General features: G+C 41.5%; 1 protein-coding gene across 4 annotated transcripts; it reads left to right on the forward strand.

The window, feature by feature from the left end:
• The first annotated feature begins 6,257 nt into the window (after positions 1-6,257).
• Positions 6,258-15,105, forward strand: fmr1 (fragile X messenger ribonucleoprotein 1). Of its 4 annotated transcripts, none has more exons than XM_021583568.3 (15): positions 6,258-6,674; positions 7,100-7,152; positions 7,503-7,596; positions 7,865-7,936; positions 8,047-8,195; positions 8,326-8,416; positions 8,506-8,622; positions 8,741-8,911; positions 9,059-9,137; positions 9,236-9,348; positions 10,505-10,591; positions 10,826-11,045; positions 11,233-11,412; positions 11,621-11,703; positions 12,328-15,105. In XM_021583568.3, the coding sequence occupies exons 1-15, from the start codon at positions 6,624-6,626 to the stop codon at positions 12,502-12,504; spliced, it is 1,737 nt and encodes a 578-aa protein (XP_021439243.2). In that variant the 5' UTR covers positions 6,258-6,623; the 3' UTR covers positions 12,505-15,105. The 4 variants fall into 4 exon arrangements, with proteins under 4 accessions (XP_021439243.2, XP_021439244.2, XP_021439241.2 ...); XM_021583569.3 differs by having other exon boundaries at positions 11,624-11,703; XM_021583566.3 differs by having other exon boundaries at positions 6,348-6,674; positions 7,503-7,605.
• Positions 15,106-16,319: the final 1,214 nt, after the last annotated feature.

Below are 16,319 nucleotides of genomic sequence, written 5' to 3' on the forward strand. Positions count from 1 at the left end.
AAAACTCATCATAACATGTATATACAGTTGCTGTAATGGCTTTGACTTACTGTGTCTCAAGAATGGATACATGTATTTCATTATACAATCTATTGACAATGTTATACAGCTGAAATAAAATGTCATGTCATGTCAAGTCAACAGCAATTTTGCCATTGGATGCATTGGTAAGATTGTATCCTTAGAAGTAATAATACTACAATAAACTATACTACACATCTAGATTTGGTCTGAGGTTTTCAAAGCATTCTCATTCTGACACAAGGTTGGTTATCCAATACTTTGAGGCTGGAGCCTAAGGACAGTCCATAGTTCTGCTCAACACCACATGAGTTGGGGTATACTGGACCTAGTACAGTTTTAAAATATTTAAACTGATGTTCTGTTAGGTATGAGGGAATCCAATGCAGCTCACATACGCTTGCTGCTTTATTATTTAAGAGTGCAGTACTGACATCTAGTGCTAAAATGTGAAAGTAATTCCCTTAGAGGACTGACAATGCCGTTGTGTACTGATATTGCGTTGACAGAGTATTATGTGAAGGCAAATATACATTTGGGCCCAAAATATACAAGACACAGAAATGAAATGAGCTTGTGGTTAGAGCGTTGGGTTATTAACCGAAAGGTCGCTGGTTCGAATACCCTAGCCGACAAGGTTAAAAATCTATCGATGTGCACTTGTGCAAGACATTTGCTCCAGGGTGATGCACTACATGGAGACATGGAATCACTGGTCACTTTAATAATGGAACACTGGTCACCTTAATAATGTTTACATACTGCTTTACTCATTTCATATGTATATACTGTATTCTATTCTACTGTATTTTAGTCAATGCCACTCCTACATTGCTCGTCCTAATATTTATATATTAACTCCATTCTTTACTTTAGATTTGTGGGTATTGTTGTGAATTGTTATATATTACTGCACTGTTGGAGCTAGGAACACAAGCATTTTGCTATACCTGCAATAATATCTACTAAATATTTGTATGTGACCAATAAAATGATATTTGATTAGACTTTTACTATGGCTGACCCTGTAAAACATTTCACGCAGGTTAGCGTTTTTCTTAATTAATCTTGTTCTGGAGGCAGCTCTGCAGAGAGGTAACCTAACCCGAACCTTAAATTTAGACCAAAAAGCACATTTTGTTGTCATACATTTTTACAATATAGCCAATTCTGAGCTTGCAGCTTGCCAATCTAAGGGAAAATCGCTAAAAATACTGTATCCAGGACAAGACTCGTGACAAAAACGGCAACCTGCACATTTCACTGCACCTATCTGGTGTATGTGACAATAATATATATTTGTTTTACAGCTTATATTTTGACACATGAATGAAAATGCAAAGAGTAACTGATACCATAAACAGAAATAAATATATATATTTTTTAATAACATGTTTATTATTTTACAATAAAAAATCAAATAAAAAAAGACAGCAATACTAACAATGACATTCATTGTACTGTTGAACGGGATAGCCAATTTAGAGGACAAAACAAAACTTAACTCCCCCATACACAAAATAAAACTAAATCCTATTAGGTGGTACATGTATAGGAAGACAGCATATAGTCATTACAAGCAGTGTAGTTAAGCCAAAAATAAATATTGAGTGGAGTACAGCACAGAGTAGCAGCAGATCGTCAACCCAGTTATGAAGCGGGACTAGACCATTTATCCAGTATCGCCTGCCATATTTTGTAAAACATTGGACTTCTATTGGAGGTATTGTATCGAATCTTTTCCATATGTATTACATTCCCTAAATCCCGTAACCACATTTCAAAGGTAGGTACAGTCTCCAGTTTCCAAAATTGCAATATGAGCCTTTTGGCTAATAGAGTACAAAGAGAGACAGCTTTCCCTTCGGGGTTATTCCCATCAACTGTACCAAACAGAGCGGTCAATGGGTCTGGGGCTAGAACTCTATCAAAGGCTCTAGATAAGTAATCAAAAATGAGAGCCCAGTAAACATGTAACTTAGGACATGTCCAGAATAAGTGGGTCAACGTCCCCTCATCCTGCTTGCACCTCTCACACAGTGGTGAGGTGTCCGGGAATATTTTATGCAGTTTTACTTTTGAGTAACGTAACCTGTGTATCACCTTAAACTGAACAAGGTTGTGTCTGGCATTCACTGAACTGTGGTTTATATTCCTGAGAGCTTCTACCCAGTCCTCATCTGAGATTTCTGACCCAAGTTCTTGTTCCCAAGCCCTTTTAATGGTGTCTGTGGATACCTCTATGTGGGCCTGTAGCACATCATACAGTCTAGAGACCGACCCTTTTGAATGGGGTTTGACAAGGATCAAGCTATCTAATGTAGGACTATTTGGCTTCATGCCATACTGTGGGATATGTGTCCTTACGATATTCCTGATTTGGAGGTATCTGAAAAAATGTGTTGTTGGCATGTTGAACTTTCCCTGTAATTGTTGAAATGAAGCTAACTGACCATCTATGTATAGATTACCAATTGTTGTGATCCCCTTCTCCCTCCACTGTGAAAACACCACATCATCCAATGCGGGGTGGAAAGCATGATTCAGGCAAATTGGGCTGTCAATGTATACAGTGGGTATGTTAAGAAAATACCTAATCTGTTTCCAGATCCTAAGCGTATGACAAATGACTGGGTTAGAGTCATAAGTGGATTTTTTTCACATATGATGGGCTATTAACAAGTGCAGGGAGAGAGGAACATTGTTGAGAAAGTATTGTATCACAACCATTCTTTGAATTGCTGTTGACTAGCAAAATAAACCCAGACTATTAATCTATAATAGGTAGGCCGATAGCAAAAAGGGAAAGATTTTTTTGTATAAAAACATTCTACCTGGATTTATAACACAATTTCTCCAACAATGCCTTGACTTAGATATATTTTAGAGCCTCCTGTGGCAGTGTAAAATGAATCCTTTCCACAAGACTCCCCAAACTGGAAGTGATTTGTAACCCCACACAAACGTATTAATGCTGCTGGCGGCCTGCATATTTATGCCAACTAGATACAGTCTGTTTCGATCTACTGTCTACTGAAACTGCAGCAAATTAAACAGCTCGTAGGCAAATTTGTCATGTTTCAAATGTAGGTTTCATTACATTACATTAAATATTGCATATTGGGGACATCATGAATGTGTGTATGGGGATGTACGATGGACATAAGTTCTTTAAACTTCACAACACCACCAAACTCAGCATTCATATTATTTTTCCCAGGAATATATTCTTCGAAGTAGCCACCCTTTGCCTTGATGACAGCTTTGCACACAATTGGCATTCTCTCTACCAGCTTCATGAGGTATTCACCTGGAATGCATTTCAATTAACAGGTGTGCCTTGTTAAAAGTTCATTTGTGAAATGTCTTTCCTTCTTAATACGTTTGAGCCAATCAGTTGTGTTGTGACAAGGTAAGGGTGGCATACAGAAGAAAGCCCTATTTGGTAAAAGACCAAGTCCATATTATGGCAAGAACAGCTCAAATAAGCAAATAGAAACGACAGTCCATCATTACTTTAAAACATGAAAGGTCAGTCAATGCGGGGGAAAAATAACTTTAAAAGTTTCTTCAAGTGCAGTTGCAAAACCCATCAAGCGCTATGATGAAACTGGCTCTCATGAGGACTGCCACAGGAAAGGAAGACTTAGAGTTACCTCTGGCTGCAGAGGACAAGTTCATAAGAGTTACCTGTCTCTGAAATTTCAGCCCAAATAAATGCTTCACAGAGTTCAAGTAACAGACACATATCAACATCAACTGTTCAGAGGAGACTGCGTGAATCAGGCCTTCATGGTCAAATAGCTGCAAAGAAACCACTACTAAAGGACACCAATAATAAGAGACTTGCTTGGGCCAAAAAACACAAGCAATTGACATTAGACTGTTGGAAATCTGTCCTTTGGTCTGATGAGTCCAAATTTGAGATTTTTGGTACCAACCGCCATGTCTTTGTGAGACGCAGAGTAGGTGAACGGATGATCTCTGCATGTGTGGTTCCCACCATGAAGCATGGAGGAGGAGGAGGTATGATGGTGTGTGGGTGCTTTGCTGGTGACACTATCTGTGATTTATTTATCATTCAAGGCACACTTATCCTACATGGCTACCACAGCATTCTGCAGTGATCTGCCATCCCATGTGGTTTGTGCTTAGTGGGACTGTCATTTGTTTTTCAACAGGACAATGAAAAACACCTCCAGGCTTTTTATTTGAACCTTTATTTAAGTAGGCAGGTCAGTTAAGAACAAATTCTTATTTACAAGGACGGCCTATACCGGCCAAACCCGGAAGACGCTGGGCTAATTGTGCGCCGCCCTATGGGACTCCCAATCAAGGCCGGAAGTGGTACGGGCTGGCATCGAACCAGGGTGTCTGTAGTGATGCCTCTAGCACTGAGATGCAGTGCCTTAGACCGCTGTGCCACTCGGGAGCCCTAGGTTGTGTAAGGGCTATTTGACCAAAAAAGAGTGATGGAGTGCTGCATCAGATGACCTGGCCTCCACAATCACCCGACCTCAAACCAATTGAGATGGGTTAGGATCAGTTGGACCACAGAGTGAAGGAAAAGCAGCCAATAAGTGCTCAGTATATGTGGGAACTCCTTCAAGACTGTTGAAAAAGCATTCCAGATGAAGCTGGTTGAGAGAATTCCAAAAGTGTGCAAAGCTGTCATCAAGGCAAAGAATGGCTACTTTGAAGAATTTCAAACATAAAATATACATTGATTTGTTTAACACTTTTTTGGTTACTACATGATTCCATGTGTTATTTCATAGTTGTGATGTCTTTCCTATTATTCTTCAATGTAGAAAATAGTAAAAATAAATAAAAACCCTTGATTGAGTAGGTGTGTCCAAACTTTTGACTGGTACTGTGTGTGTGTGTACACACAGACACACACACGTTATCGTTCAAAAGTTCAGGGTCACTTAGAAATGTCCTTGTTATTGAAAGAAACGCCATTTTTTTGTCTATTGAAATAACATCAACTTGATCAGAAATACAGTGAAGACATTTTTAATGTTGTAAATGACTATTGTAGCTGGAAATTGTTGATTTTTATTGGAATATCTACATCGGTGAAAAGAGACCCATTATCAGCAACCATCACTCCTGTGTTCCAATGGCACGTTGTGTTAGCCTTTTAAAATTATGAACTGGGATTAGCTAATTGATCATTAGAAAACCCTTTTCCAATTATGTTAGCACAGCTGAAAACAGTTGTTCTGAATAAAGAAGCAATACAACTGGCTTTTTATGACTATTTGAGTTTCTGGAGCATCAGCATTTGTGGGTTCGATTTCAGGCTCAAAATGGCCAGAAAATAAAGACCATTCTTCTGAAACTAGTCAGTCTATTCTAGTTCTGAGAAATTAAAGCTATTCCATGTGAGAAATTGCCAAGAAACTGAAGATCTTGTACAACGCTGTGTACTACTTCATTCACAGAACAGTGCACTCTGGCTCTAACCAGAATAGAAAGATGAGTGGGAGGCCCTGGTGCACAACAGAGCAAGAGGACAAGTACATTAGTGTCTAGTTTGAGAAACTGACGTCTCACAAGTCCTCAACTGGCAGCTTCATTAAATAGTACCGGCAAAACACCAGTCTCAACGTCAACAGTGAAGAGGCGATTCCGAGATGCTGGCCTTCTAGGCAGAGTTACAAAGAAAAAGCCATATCTCTGACTAGCCAATAAAAATAAAATATTAAGATGGGCAAAAGAACACAGACATTGGCCAGAGAAACTCTGCCCAGAAGGCTAGCATCCCGGAGTCGCCTCTTCACTGTTGACGTTGAGACTGGTGTTTTGCGGGTACTATTTAATGAAGCTGCCAGTTGAGGACTTGTGAGGCGTTTGTTTCTCTACCTAGACACTCTAATGTTCTTATCCCCTTGCTCAGCTGTGCACTGGGGCCTCCCATTCCTCTGTCTATTATATATATATATATATATATATGTATTTGTTTTTTTATTTATAAAGCCCTTCTTACATCAGCTGATATCTCAAAGTGCTGTACAGAAACCCAGCCTAAAACCCCAAACAGCAAGCAATGCAGGTGTAGAAGCACAGTGGCTAGGAAAAACTCCCTAGACAGGCCAGAACCTAGGAAGAAACTTAGAGGAACCAAGCTTTGTGGGGTGGCCAGTCCTCTTCTGGACTGGTCACCCCCCTTCTGGACTGGCCACCCCCCAAGAATATGTATATATATAATAAACCTTTTTAACTATGACGATTATTAATCCAATGCACAGTGATCACTGAACCACTCATTCCTGATGAGAAACCAATTAAATGAAACTGAGTGGACGTTATTAAAAGTTGACCTTGTCACGTGACGAGGGAAAGGGAGGCTCTTATGTTTACATCAATGCGTGCATTGCAAGAGCGGTTGTGAACTGTGTATTCTAGCGTCATTTAAAAGTTTCGCTTTCATTTCTTTAGAAATCTTCAACTGCAACTTTGCAAATCGAAATATTAAAGAGATACAACAGGGAAACGACGTTACCGGGGGATCCAGGACCAGAGTTTTGCACGCACCCAGTGTTTTTAGCAAACCAGCTAAGTTAGCATTACATTAGCTAGCATAGCTAGGCGTCATGGACGAGCTAGCGGTTGAAGTCAGGGGGACGAGTGGGGCTTTTTACAAGGTGGGTTGGTAGCTAACTGCTAGTTTTTTAATGTTTCTAAACGTATTTTGATTATTTATTTATTGCAATAAGTCATTCAGTGAGCTATTTACCGGCTAGCTAATCTAGCTAGGTTTAACGTCAGGCCCATACAAGACAGACAGTACAGCCTGCTTCTAGCCACAGACAGCCAACCAATGCTAGGTAACGTTAGCTAGCTACAGTAGCATCCTAGTTATCTAGCTACATTTGTTTCCCCAAAAAATAGGCCATACGGAGTATATAGTTTCGTGTTTTTGGTGGTATTTGTTCTAGCTAATTAGCCTTGCTTGTTATCTAGCTAGCAGCAGTCAACGAGATTAATCTTTAGGCTTTGACCTCTTGGCTAATGATTGTTTTCCTTTGCCTAAAATGTATTGTATTTTCTCAACCATTTTCTCCTTTAGGGCTATTTGAAGGATGTTCATGAAAGTTCTGTCACTGTCTCCTTTGAAAACAAGTGAGTTTCTAGTTAACTAACTAGCTCCCTGGCAATATAATCTAGTCAGCTAGCAAATAAGCTCACTTTCCAAATGAATCGTAGACTATTCAGTAAGCTAAGTAACGTTAGCTAGTTAATTAACAACAATAACGTTAGGCTACTTTGAGTCAGAGCCAGACATGAGAGCCCCGTTAACCACTATGGATTACATGTCAATGCATTTGCTATAACTAACTAGCTAGTTCTTCTTGCAAGTAACACTTTGTTTCTCATTTAACTTAACGATAGTGCATGTGCACACTTGTTCAGTTGTTTAATTTCCGTTTGCGACGTACCCTGGTTTCATTTGTTTATTTCTATTCTTTCAGTTGGCAGCCAGAGCGTCAAATTCCCTTCCATGATGTTCGATTTCCTCCACCCACAGGTTTTCAGAAAGAGATAAACGAGAGTGATGAAGTTGAGGTATGTGCTGTAAGTAATGGATAACGACTTCCCTTCCCACTAGTCAATGTCAATTAAGCCTAATACTTTGCTGAGATCTAGTAGGCTAGATTATACAATGGCTGCTCGATGGTTAGGCTTTTATTGAAAGCAGAAGGGAACTGCTGTTAGGTTCCTTCTTTTTGGTTATTTGCAGGTTTTCAGTTAATGTGTACTGCAAACAGGGGCCAGTTTAGATGCATATCAGTGATAAGAACTCAACAAAATGTACTTAATCAATTATCCACAGGTTTATTCTAGGGCCAATGACAAAGAACCATGTGGCTGGTGGATGGCGACAGTTCGAATGGTGAAGGGTGAGGTAAGACCAATGCAGCTGTTTGAGCGAGAGTTTACATTTGTTTATTATTATGTAGCTACTGTAATATTTTAATGATAATCCGTATAACACAGTATCTTCTTTCCTCTCAGTTTTATGTCATAGAGTATACCGCTTGTGATGCCACGCTAAATGAAATAGTTACATTAGAGAGGTTACGACCTGTGAATCCAAACAAGCCAGCTACAAAAAACTCCTTCCTGAAAATTAATCTGGATGTCCCAGAGGACTTGCGGCAAATGTAAGTGGGCCTATTCAAGGCTTTTTTTAAGTAAGGTAATTGTTGTATGTTGTCATTGCTTCCATGTGTGACTGTTGATTTGAGGCTGATGTGACTTTCTATGTTGGGGAACTGTGTCTTGTGTTCTTAGGTGTTTAAAAGACTCGCATAAAGATTTTAAGAAGGCTTTGGGAGCATTCAATGTCACTTATGACTCAGACAAAAAGCAGCTTGTTATTCTGGTAGGTTGGATTATTTTTCTGGCTTCTCAAAGTTTCATAACTCAGCCCCTGTTAGATATTGTTTCATCATATCAGTCCTCTTGTTTTAGTCCGTGAATGAGGTTACAACCAAAAGGGTGCAGATGCTGAGCGACATGCATTTCCGGAGCCTGCGCACCAAGCTGTCCCTAATGCAGAGGAATGAGGAGGCTAGCCGCCAACTGGAAGTACTTAGTTTAAACACACTCTCAAATGAAGGCTAAGCCTTGTTAGCCTATTGGAGGTTATCGCTCAGCGTGAGGAGAACTATGGCTAAGCCATGCGTGGGTTATGGTTTGTGTGCAGAGCTCTCGGCAGCTGGCGTCCAGGTTCCATGAACAGTTTGTGGTCCGGGATGATCTGATGGGGCTGGCCATTGGGACCCACGGTGCCAACATCCAGCAGGCCAGGAAAGTACCTGGGGTCACCACTATAGACCTGGATGAAGAGACCTGCACCTTCCACATCTATGGAGAGGTAGGACGCTTACTACACTGCACCTCACCACTAGCACAAATATAATGAATGCTCATAAGCCTCTTTACTCACAAGGAATATTTACTTGGTCATACTAGTGAAAGACGTGCATGTATTTTATCTCCTCTGGGTATGATTCAATTGCAGGACCAAGAGGCTGTCCGCAAGGCTAGGAGCTTCTTGGAGTTTTCTGAAGATGTCATCAAAGTACCAAGGAATTTAGTGGGTAAAGTAGAACATAAAATGTGTTGTTTGAAAAGTCATCAACTCATCGTCTTCATGTTCTCATAGTTTCCTATTCTAATACTACATCTCCTTCGCCAGGGAAAGTCATTGGGAAAAATGGAAAGCTGATCCAGGAAGTGGTGGATAAATCTGGTGTTGTTCGTGTTCGGATTGAGGCAGAGAACAACAAGAAACCACCTCCGTTAGACGAGGTAAGTGGCTTGAATTGACTAAAAGTGCGCAGGGGCAGAGTATCACCCATTGAGCCCGGTTATGCGTTGGGCAGACCGCACCACCCTCTGGAGAGCTCTGTGGGTGTTGCAGTTGCTGTACCAGGCGGTGATTCAGCCCTAGAGGATGCTCTCAATTGTGCATCTTTTCACCTCCACTGTGGTCCCGTCAATGTGGATGGGGGTGTGCGCTCTCTGTTGTCTCCTGAAGTCCACGATCAGCTCCTTTGTTTTGTTGACGTTGAGGGAGAGGTTATTTTCCTGGCACCACTCTGCCAGAGCCCTCACCTCCTCCCTGTAGGCTGTCTCGTTATTGTTGGTAATCAGGCCTACTACTGTGTCATCTGCAAACTTGATGATTGAGTTGGAGGTGTGCGTGGCCATGCAGTCATGGGTGAGGGGGCTGTGGGTCCCCTGTGTTGAGGATCAGCATAGTTGTGTTGTTTCCTAACTTCACCACCTGGGGGCAACCCGTCAGGAAGTCCAGGACCCAGTTGCACAGGGCGGGGTTCAGATCGTCACTGTATCTGCAAACTGTTGGCTAGATCGCATGTGCTAAGAGCATAGTGGGCACATTTGTTATTTAACAGTGTGTGACAAAACTATTGGTGGAGTTGAAAATGCAATTGGAAACACATTGAACTTCAGATTTTTATTTGGAACATGAAAAATGAAGCAAAAAAAACTTTTGTGCACTAGGTCAGCACTCAAGGGTCGGCAGTAGGCTACAGGACTTAAGGGTATTTGATGCAAGCATGAGTATATTTTCCAATGTTGGCTTCTAAATTACATTTTCACGTTGAAAAATCCCTGTCGCTCACTAGTTCGCTGGCTTGAGCTGGATTCAGGTCAGCCCAGTATTGTCCAATGAGGTTGCAGGATGAGCCCAAGCAAGTGTACACCGCATGCACACCTAACAGTTGTTTTCCTCTTTGTGCACACACCTGCAGGGCTGGACAGCAGCCATGTGATACACGTGATGTTGTGCACAATTTTCAGCCACCTGTTTTGGCTTGAGCGCTGCTTTCAAAACTACCAGCTCAAACGTGTACAAAACCTGTATAACGCATCTTTAACTAGTGAGGACTCTACAGCCACTCGGTCCTCATTAGATCCTGTCTGTCTATTTCCCTTACAGGGATTGGTGCCGTTTGTCTTTGTGGGGACAAAGGAGAGCATCTCCAATGCTAAAGTACTGTTGGACTATCATCTCAACTATCTGAAGGTTAGACGCTTGCCCCTATTGCTCTAATAAAATTGATGCTTTCATGGATGTTGAGATGTATGCCGCTTGGCAGATGCTTTGATCCAAAACCTCTTACAGTTGAATACTTAAAGCAGCAGTTAGTCTACACATTGCTTGCTTCATCAGAATGGCAGATTCTACCCAACTTTCACTATTAGAGGTAGGAGTGACTTCTAAATAAGTACGTTGAATACATACACCGTGTCCCTATAGGAAGTGGACCAGCTCCGTATGGAGCGACTGCAGATAGACGAGCAGCTGAGGCAGATTGGGGGAGGGGGCCCCAGGGGGGGCCCAGGGACTGGACGGCCTGACAAGCCCATCGTAGACAACGGCGGGCTGGGGATGATGGGCATGGGCTCCCAGAGAGGAGGGAAGCCATTCGTCAGGGGAGGAGGCCGTGGCCGACGTGGTGGTCCCTCTTTAGCCTCAGGTATGTATGGGACAGAACTGTTGATCCATATGAAACAGTATGTATTTCACTAAGTGTGTATGAACATAGTGGCTCATATCACCGTTGGAAACTGAGTGAAACGAACTGTGTCGTTTCACTAAGAACTCTGTAAGCTGAATTCCATTTAGTTCCTGGTTTGCAGAATAACCTCTATCCCTCTTACCAGGTACTAACTCTGAGGCTTCCAATGCCTCCGAGACTGAGTCGGACCACAAGGACGAGCTGAGTGACTGGTCTCTGGCCCCCACTGAGGACCTGACTGGGGGCTTCCCCAAACGACCTGATACACGGAAGAGAGGAGGGCCTCGCGGGCGGGGAGGGAGAGGAAGAGGGGGAAGCTTCAAAGGTCTGCACTAACCTTATTCAAGCTTGCCTGTAAATGGAGCATTCTTACTTTAATACCCTGCTGTACGAGGGACTAGTGTCTCTAGATAAAACCCTAAGGCCATGAATGTATTTATGTACTACTGTTTGAGTCTGTTTGAGAGTAATGATTTCATCCTGCCATGATAACATTTTGAGTTTTAATCCTGTCTGGCTCTCTGGTTCCTAAGTAGCGGAAGACATCCAGTGGACTGAGTCACGCTCACGGAATACCAGAGACCCTAAGCTGAGGCCTCTGGAAGATTCTTTGCAGGTGAGGAATTCCAGACACATGTCTTGCAAAGGAAACCGTTTCCTGTTAAAGAACCAAACTGAAGAGACCAACCGGAATTTTTCCAAAACAAACTCGTTTTCGTTGCAAATGGTTTCTGTTGCAAACAGTTTTACAACATAATTGGTGTAATTAAGGCACCCAAGCTTTTCTTTGTTCCTGACAGGGTCCCTTTTGGAATACCTGTTGCCATGTCACAACAGGACCACTAGGTGTAACCCTGTATCCTCTTTATATCAACTAGATCTCAGAGGAGAAATGTACATAATCATAATGTTTGCCCTTTGTAGGAACTTGATTTTGTCATATTTTATGACATATCATGACACATTTAGCAACTTAGTCATTGCCCTCTGACAGAGGCTTGGGGAGATGCGGGAACGACAGTCCCAGCTCCCACGCCTCTGGACTTTTGCACCACACGGCCGAACCGCAATTTATACTGGTGCTGATTTTAATGGTCACACGGAAACATAAAGTGATAGCGCTCTCGGGTGACAACATTGAATAGAATTGCATCTAACTCTAAGTGACTGTACTTAGTAGTCCTGCATATCCCCAATGTAATTTACCTTCTCATACAGTGTCCTGTCTCTGGTCCCACAGATCAGAGTGGATGGTAATAATGAGAGGAGTGTTCATGCTGCAGCCAGAGGCCCCGCAGGCGATGGAGCCAACCGACAGAGACCCATAAAAGAGCGACCTATCAAGAAGGATAACCAGGAAAGCCCTGGTGGTGAAGCCACCGCCATAAGCCTGGCGATGGTGAACGGGGTGTCGTAGACGGGGCCGTCTGAAGGCACCCTCATCTCTCTCACCACACCATCAATCCAGAAGCTTCTTCATTAGAGACACGTTAGGCCAAAGAGGAGCAGGTCAGGGCTGAAATGAAGCACACTTTGGACAAACCAACTCCAGCGGCAGGTGGATGGGGTGTTTGGTGGGTTACTGTGTACAGGGAAGGAGCCATCTAGGGTTTTAGGGGTTAACAGGAGAAGGAAAACGGCGACTACAGTCTTTTTCTAATTGACATTGTTGACAACTACCTATCAGATGATTTAAAAGCGGTGGAAAGAAAATGTGTTTAAAACAAAGAGGGGCCAACCTGATGAATCTGTATTTCTTAAGATATGGTTTTCTATCGCTTGTTCATGTACTAGCCTTTTCTCCGGATAGAGGGTTGGATTGTTTGGTCCTTCCTGCCTTCTCTCTCTCATGGCATGTGTTTATGGAGCCCTGTGTCACAGTGGAATATAGAACTCATTATCATGTGAGGTCACAGCTGCATCATTAGCAACAAAGAAAAAACATAACATAAAAATAACCCCCCCCCCCCCTCCTGTCTGATCTGTGCCTTTTATCTCCTGTGGATAGTATCACAAATAGAAATTGAAATCAGGGAAGACGACGACATTGGGAAAACGGTAATGGATTTTACTTGTGTGTAGTGAACACACAGCTCACCATCTAAAAAAATGAGAACTGTCTTTTTAACCTTGCAATGCATGTTCATTATTATCATCGGTTTCCACATCCGGGAAGTCAGCAATCTGATGTGTCACTTTGTTTCCTTTTGCTGAATATTTCTTGATTAGGGATGATGATTGACTTTTTCTAGCTAGTGATATAGCATTTATTTTTTGGAAAAGGGGGAACGACAATGATCTCAATATCGATCTTACCATGGTCACACTGGGTTTGTGTGGATTTTCATTCAAGGTCTCAGATTATTTTGTCATTTCACACCATGGCTACATTTAACGGAGACTAGTGTCATATTGTCTAGACACTGAACAGTATCTTATGACAGAATCACTTCTATGGACCTTTTAACATGAACTATGTCAAACTGGGGAGAGATATTGAGCACATGGTCCTTTCACCATGCATTCACCAACAATCCCTTTCCTGTTGGTTTTTTATTTCAGAGATTCAATGAAAAGAGTGGCACACCTCTCTCCAACCCTAACATGTTGTTCATATGATATTGACAATTGGTCATTAGATTGTAAATTATAAAGTGGGTTGCATACTGTATATCTAATTTGTTAAAATATTTTTTTGCTATTGTTTTGGATTGAACTTCAAATGTGCACTTAATCATTTTATTTTATCTGCAACTACTAAATAATATGAACTATAATAAACTATGTGATAAGATTTCTTCGGCAGGGGAATCACATGAATGCTGTCAACAATATTACCAAGTTTAGATACCCTATAGCTAACGGAGTCTCCTGTACCTTCACCGTACAGAGGACGAAGTTTAGTCACATGGTATAACCGTCTGTCTTATATCGGATCAGTGCTTGTGCATTAAAACCTTAGTTTAGTTGATTCTTTTAAAAAAACTACTGTGAGGATATAGCTAGTGTCTTGTTCTAATTTATTTTGGGGTTTTCTTGTTTACTCTCTAAATTGCAATGTTGAATGGTGTACAGGTAATGGGCATCAGTCAACAGCTGTCAGCCTCTTGTCTCGCTGTAATTTTGCTCGTGTCCAATTCACAAAATAGTATTTCAGCAGGCTAACAGCCACTGCTCTCCCCAGCGTTAACAGTCAACAATTCAACTGGCCCAGTCCGGCTATGAAATTACATAGATATTCATTTAATATGTTGTACTAATAGCAGCAAAAAAGAAAAAAATGAAATGGTGGGTTTAGTCCAGCTGAGGGGTTCAGACTTGAAGAAGAGAAGTTTGATGACATTATGAACTGCCTGAGCAATGTGGGCCATTCTCTTCAGAATGGCACCAACCATCTGGGACTATATCTAACCCTGCCAACATAAATTGTTTACTCAGCCATCTGGCACTTTATCTAACCCTGCCAACATAAATTGTTTACTCAGCCATCTGGAACTTTATCTAACCCTGCCAGATACATAAATGGTTTACTCAGCCATCTGGGACTTTATCTAACCCTGCCAGATACATAAATGGTTTACTCAGCCATCTGGGACTTTATCTAACCCTGCTTGGGGCATGAATGGTTTCCTACTGGTATTTGAATGATCGAATACAGACCGTAAGAGGCTGCAGTTCAGTCTACTCTTGTCAAGGACAAGCAATATCTCCGTGTTGCCAAACAGACTTTTCTAGTTCTTTATTTTGGGAATTTATAAGATTCAATAAAAAGACAACTCTAAAACATTTCTTCTTGCACACATTGTAGGCAGTTTGGTTTGGAAGCAGAACTGCAACCAGAAATATTGCAGATACTGGACCAAGGTAGAATGACCTTGTATGTTACTGCACTTGGGGCAATATTTTCATTGTACATATTAGCGAAATAGATTGGGTTTTATGTTGACATTGTTTGGTTATAGTGCAAAATATTTTGTATGCAAGCCGTTTCAATAAATAAAGGTGGATCTTACTCTGATAATGTTTAATTTTAGTTTAAGCATTACATATAAGTTGATGGCTGTCGATTGGCCAAAAAGGATCGCGAAAGTTAATCATTTGTAGTCATATTTCTTCCAAGAACAGTAGCTGAATGATACACTATATATACAAAAGTATGCGGACACCCCTTCAAATTAGTGGATTCGGTTATTTCAGCCACACCTATTGATGATAGGTGTATAAAATCAAGCACACACCCATGCAATCTCCATAGAGAAACATTGGCAGTAGAAGGGCCTTACTGAAAAGCTCAGTGAATTTCAACATGGCACTGTCATAGGATGCCACCTTTCCAACAAATCAGTTTGGCAAATGTCTGCCCTGCTAGAGCTTCCCTGGTCAACTGTAAGCACCGTTATTGTGAAGTGGAAATGTCTAGGAGCAACAATGGCTAAGCCGCGAAGTGGTAGGCCACACAAACTCAGAACGGGACTGCTGAAGCGTGTAAAAACCGTCTGTCCTGAAATTCACTGTGCTTCTGCATTGCTTGCTCTTTGGGATTTTAGGCTGGGTTTCTGTATAAGCACATGACATCTTCTGATATTTAAAGGGCTTTATAAAATCAATTTATTTGATTGATTGATTCAGTTTTTTGCCCAAAGGAAACCTGACAAAGAACCATGGAGAAGGAGATAAAGGAAAACCATCCCCCAAAAGACAGATCGGTAGTGGTGTTGCTTTCTCCTGGAAGCATTTTGTTCCATACAGGAACAAAGAGGATTATGTATCAAAGTAATGATTTAGTTTGATTCACTACACATAAATATATAGGGACTTGTGCAGGACATATTTCAGTACCACTGGTATATACAGTAGCTACTGTACGTAATTTATTTGAAGAGAGCCCATGGGAGTTTCTCTATTTTGACCACATGGTGGAGCCCTGGGACAGACCTAGTCCAACAATTAGCCTTGTTCCAAAAATGGTTTGTTGCACATTGAGCAGTCATGACATGAACTTAAGCAATGCAACTTCTGCAAGAGATATATGCCAATTATACTGAGCACAGAACAGAGGGCCCTCTCTCTCTCCCCCCTCTTCCCCCCTCAACTTTGGCAGAGCCATTTAATCTGTAATTTCTCTATCCCAGAGACTGACCTAGTTTTGGTCAGACTAAAAACAGGCTGCATTGAGAGAGAGACCTAAAATGGCCTCTTCTTTCACCTGCTGCTCTCTCTCCCTGCTCCTTT

The sequence above is a fragment of the Oncorhynchus mykiss genome, chromosome 25 (assembly GCF_057628025.1).
Source record: "Oncorhynchus mykiss isolate SJ-2025 chromosome 25, ASM5762802v1, whole genome shotgun sequence".
NCBI classification, from domain to species: Eukaryota; Metazoa; Chordata; class Actinopteri; order Salmoniformes; family Salmonidae; genus Oncorhynchus; species Oncorhynchus mykiss.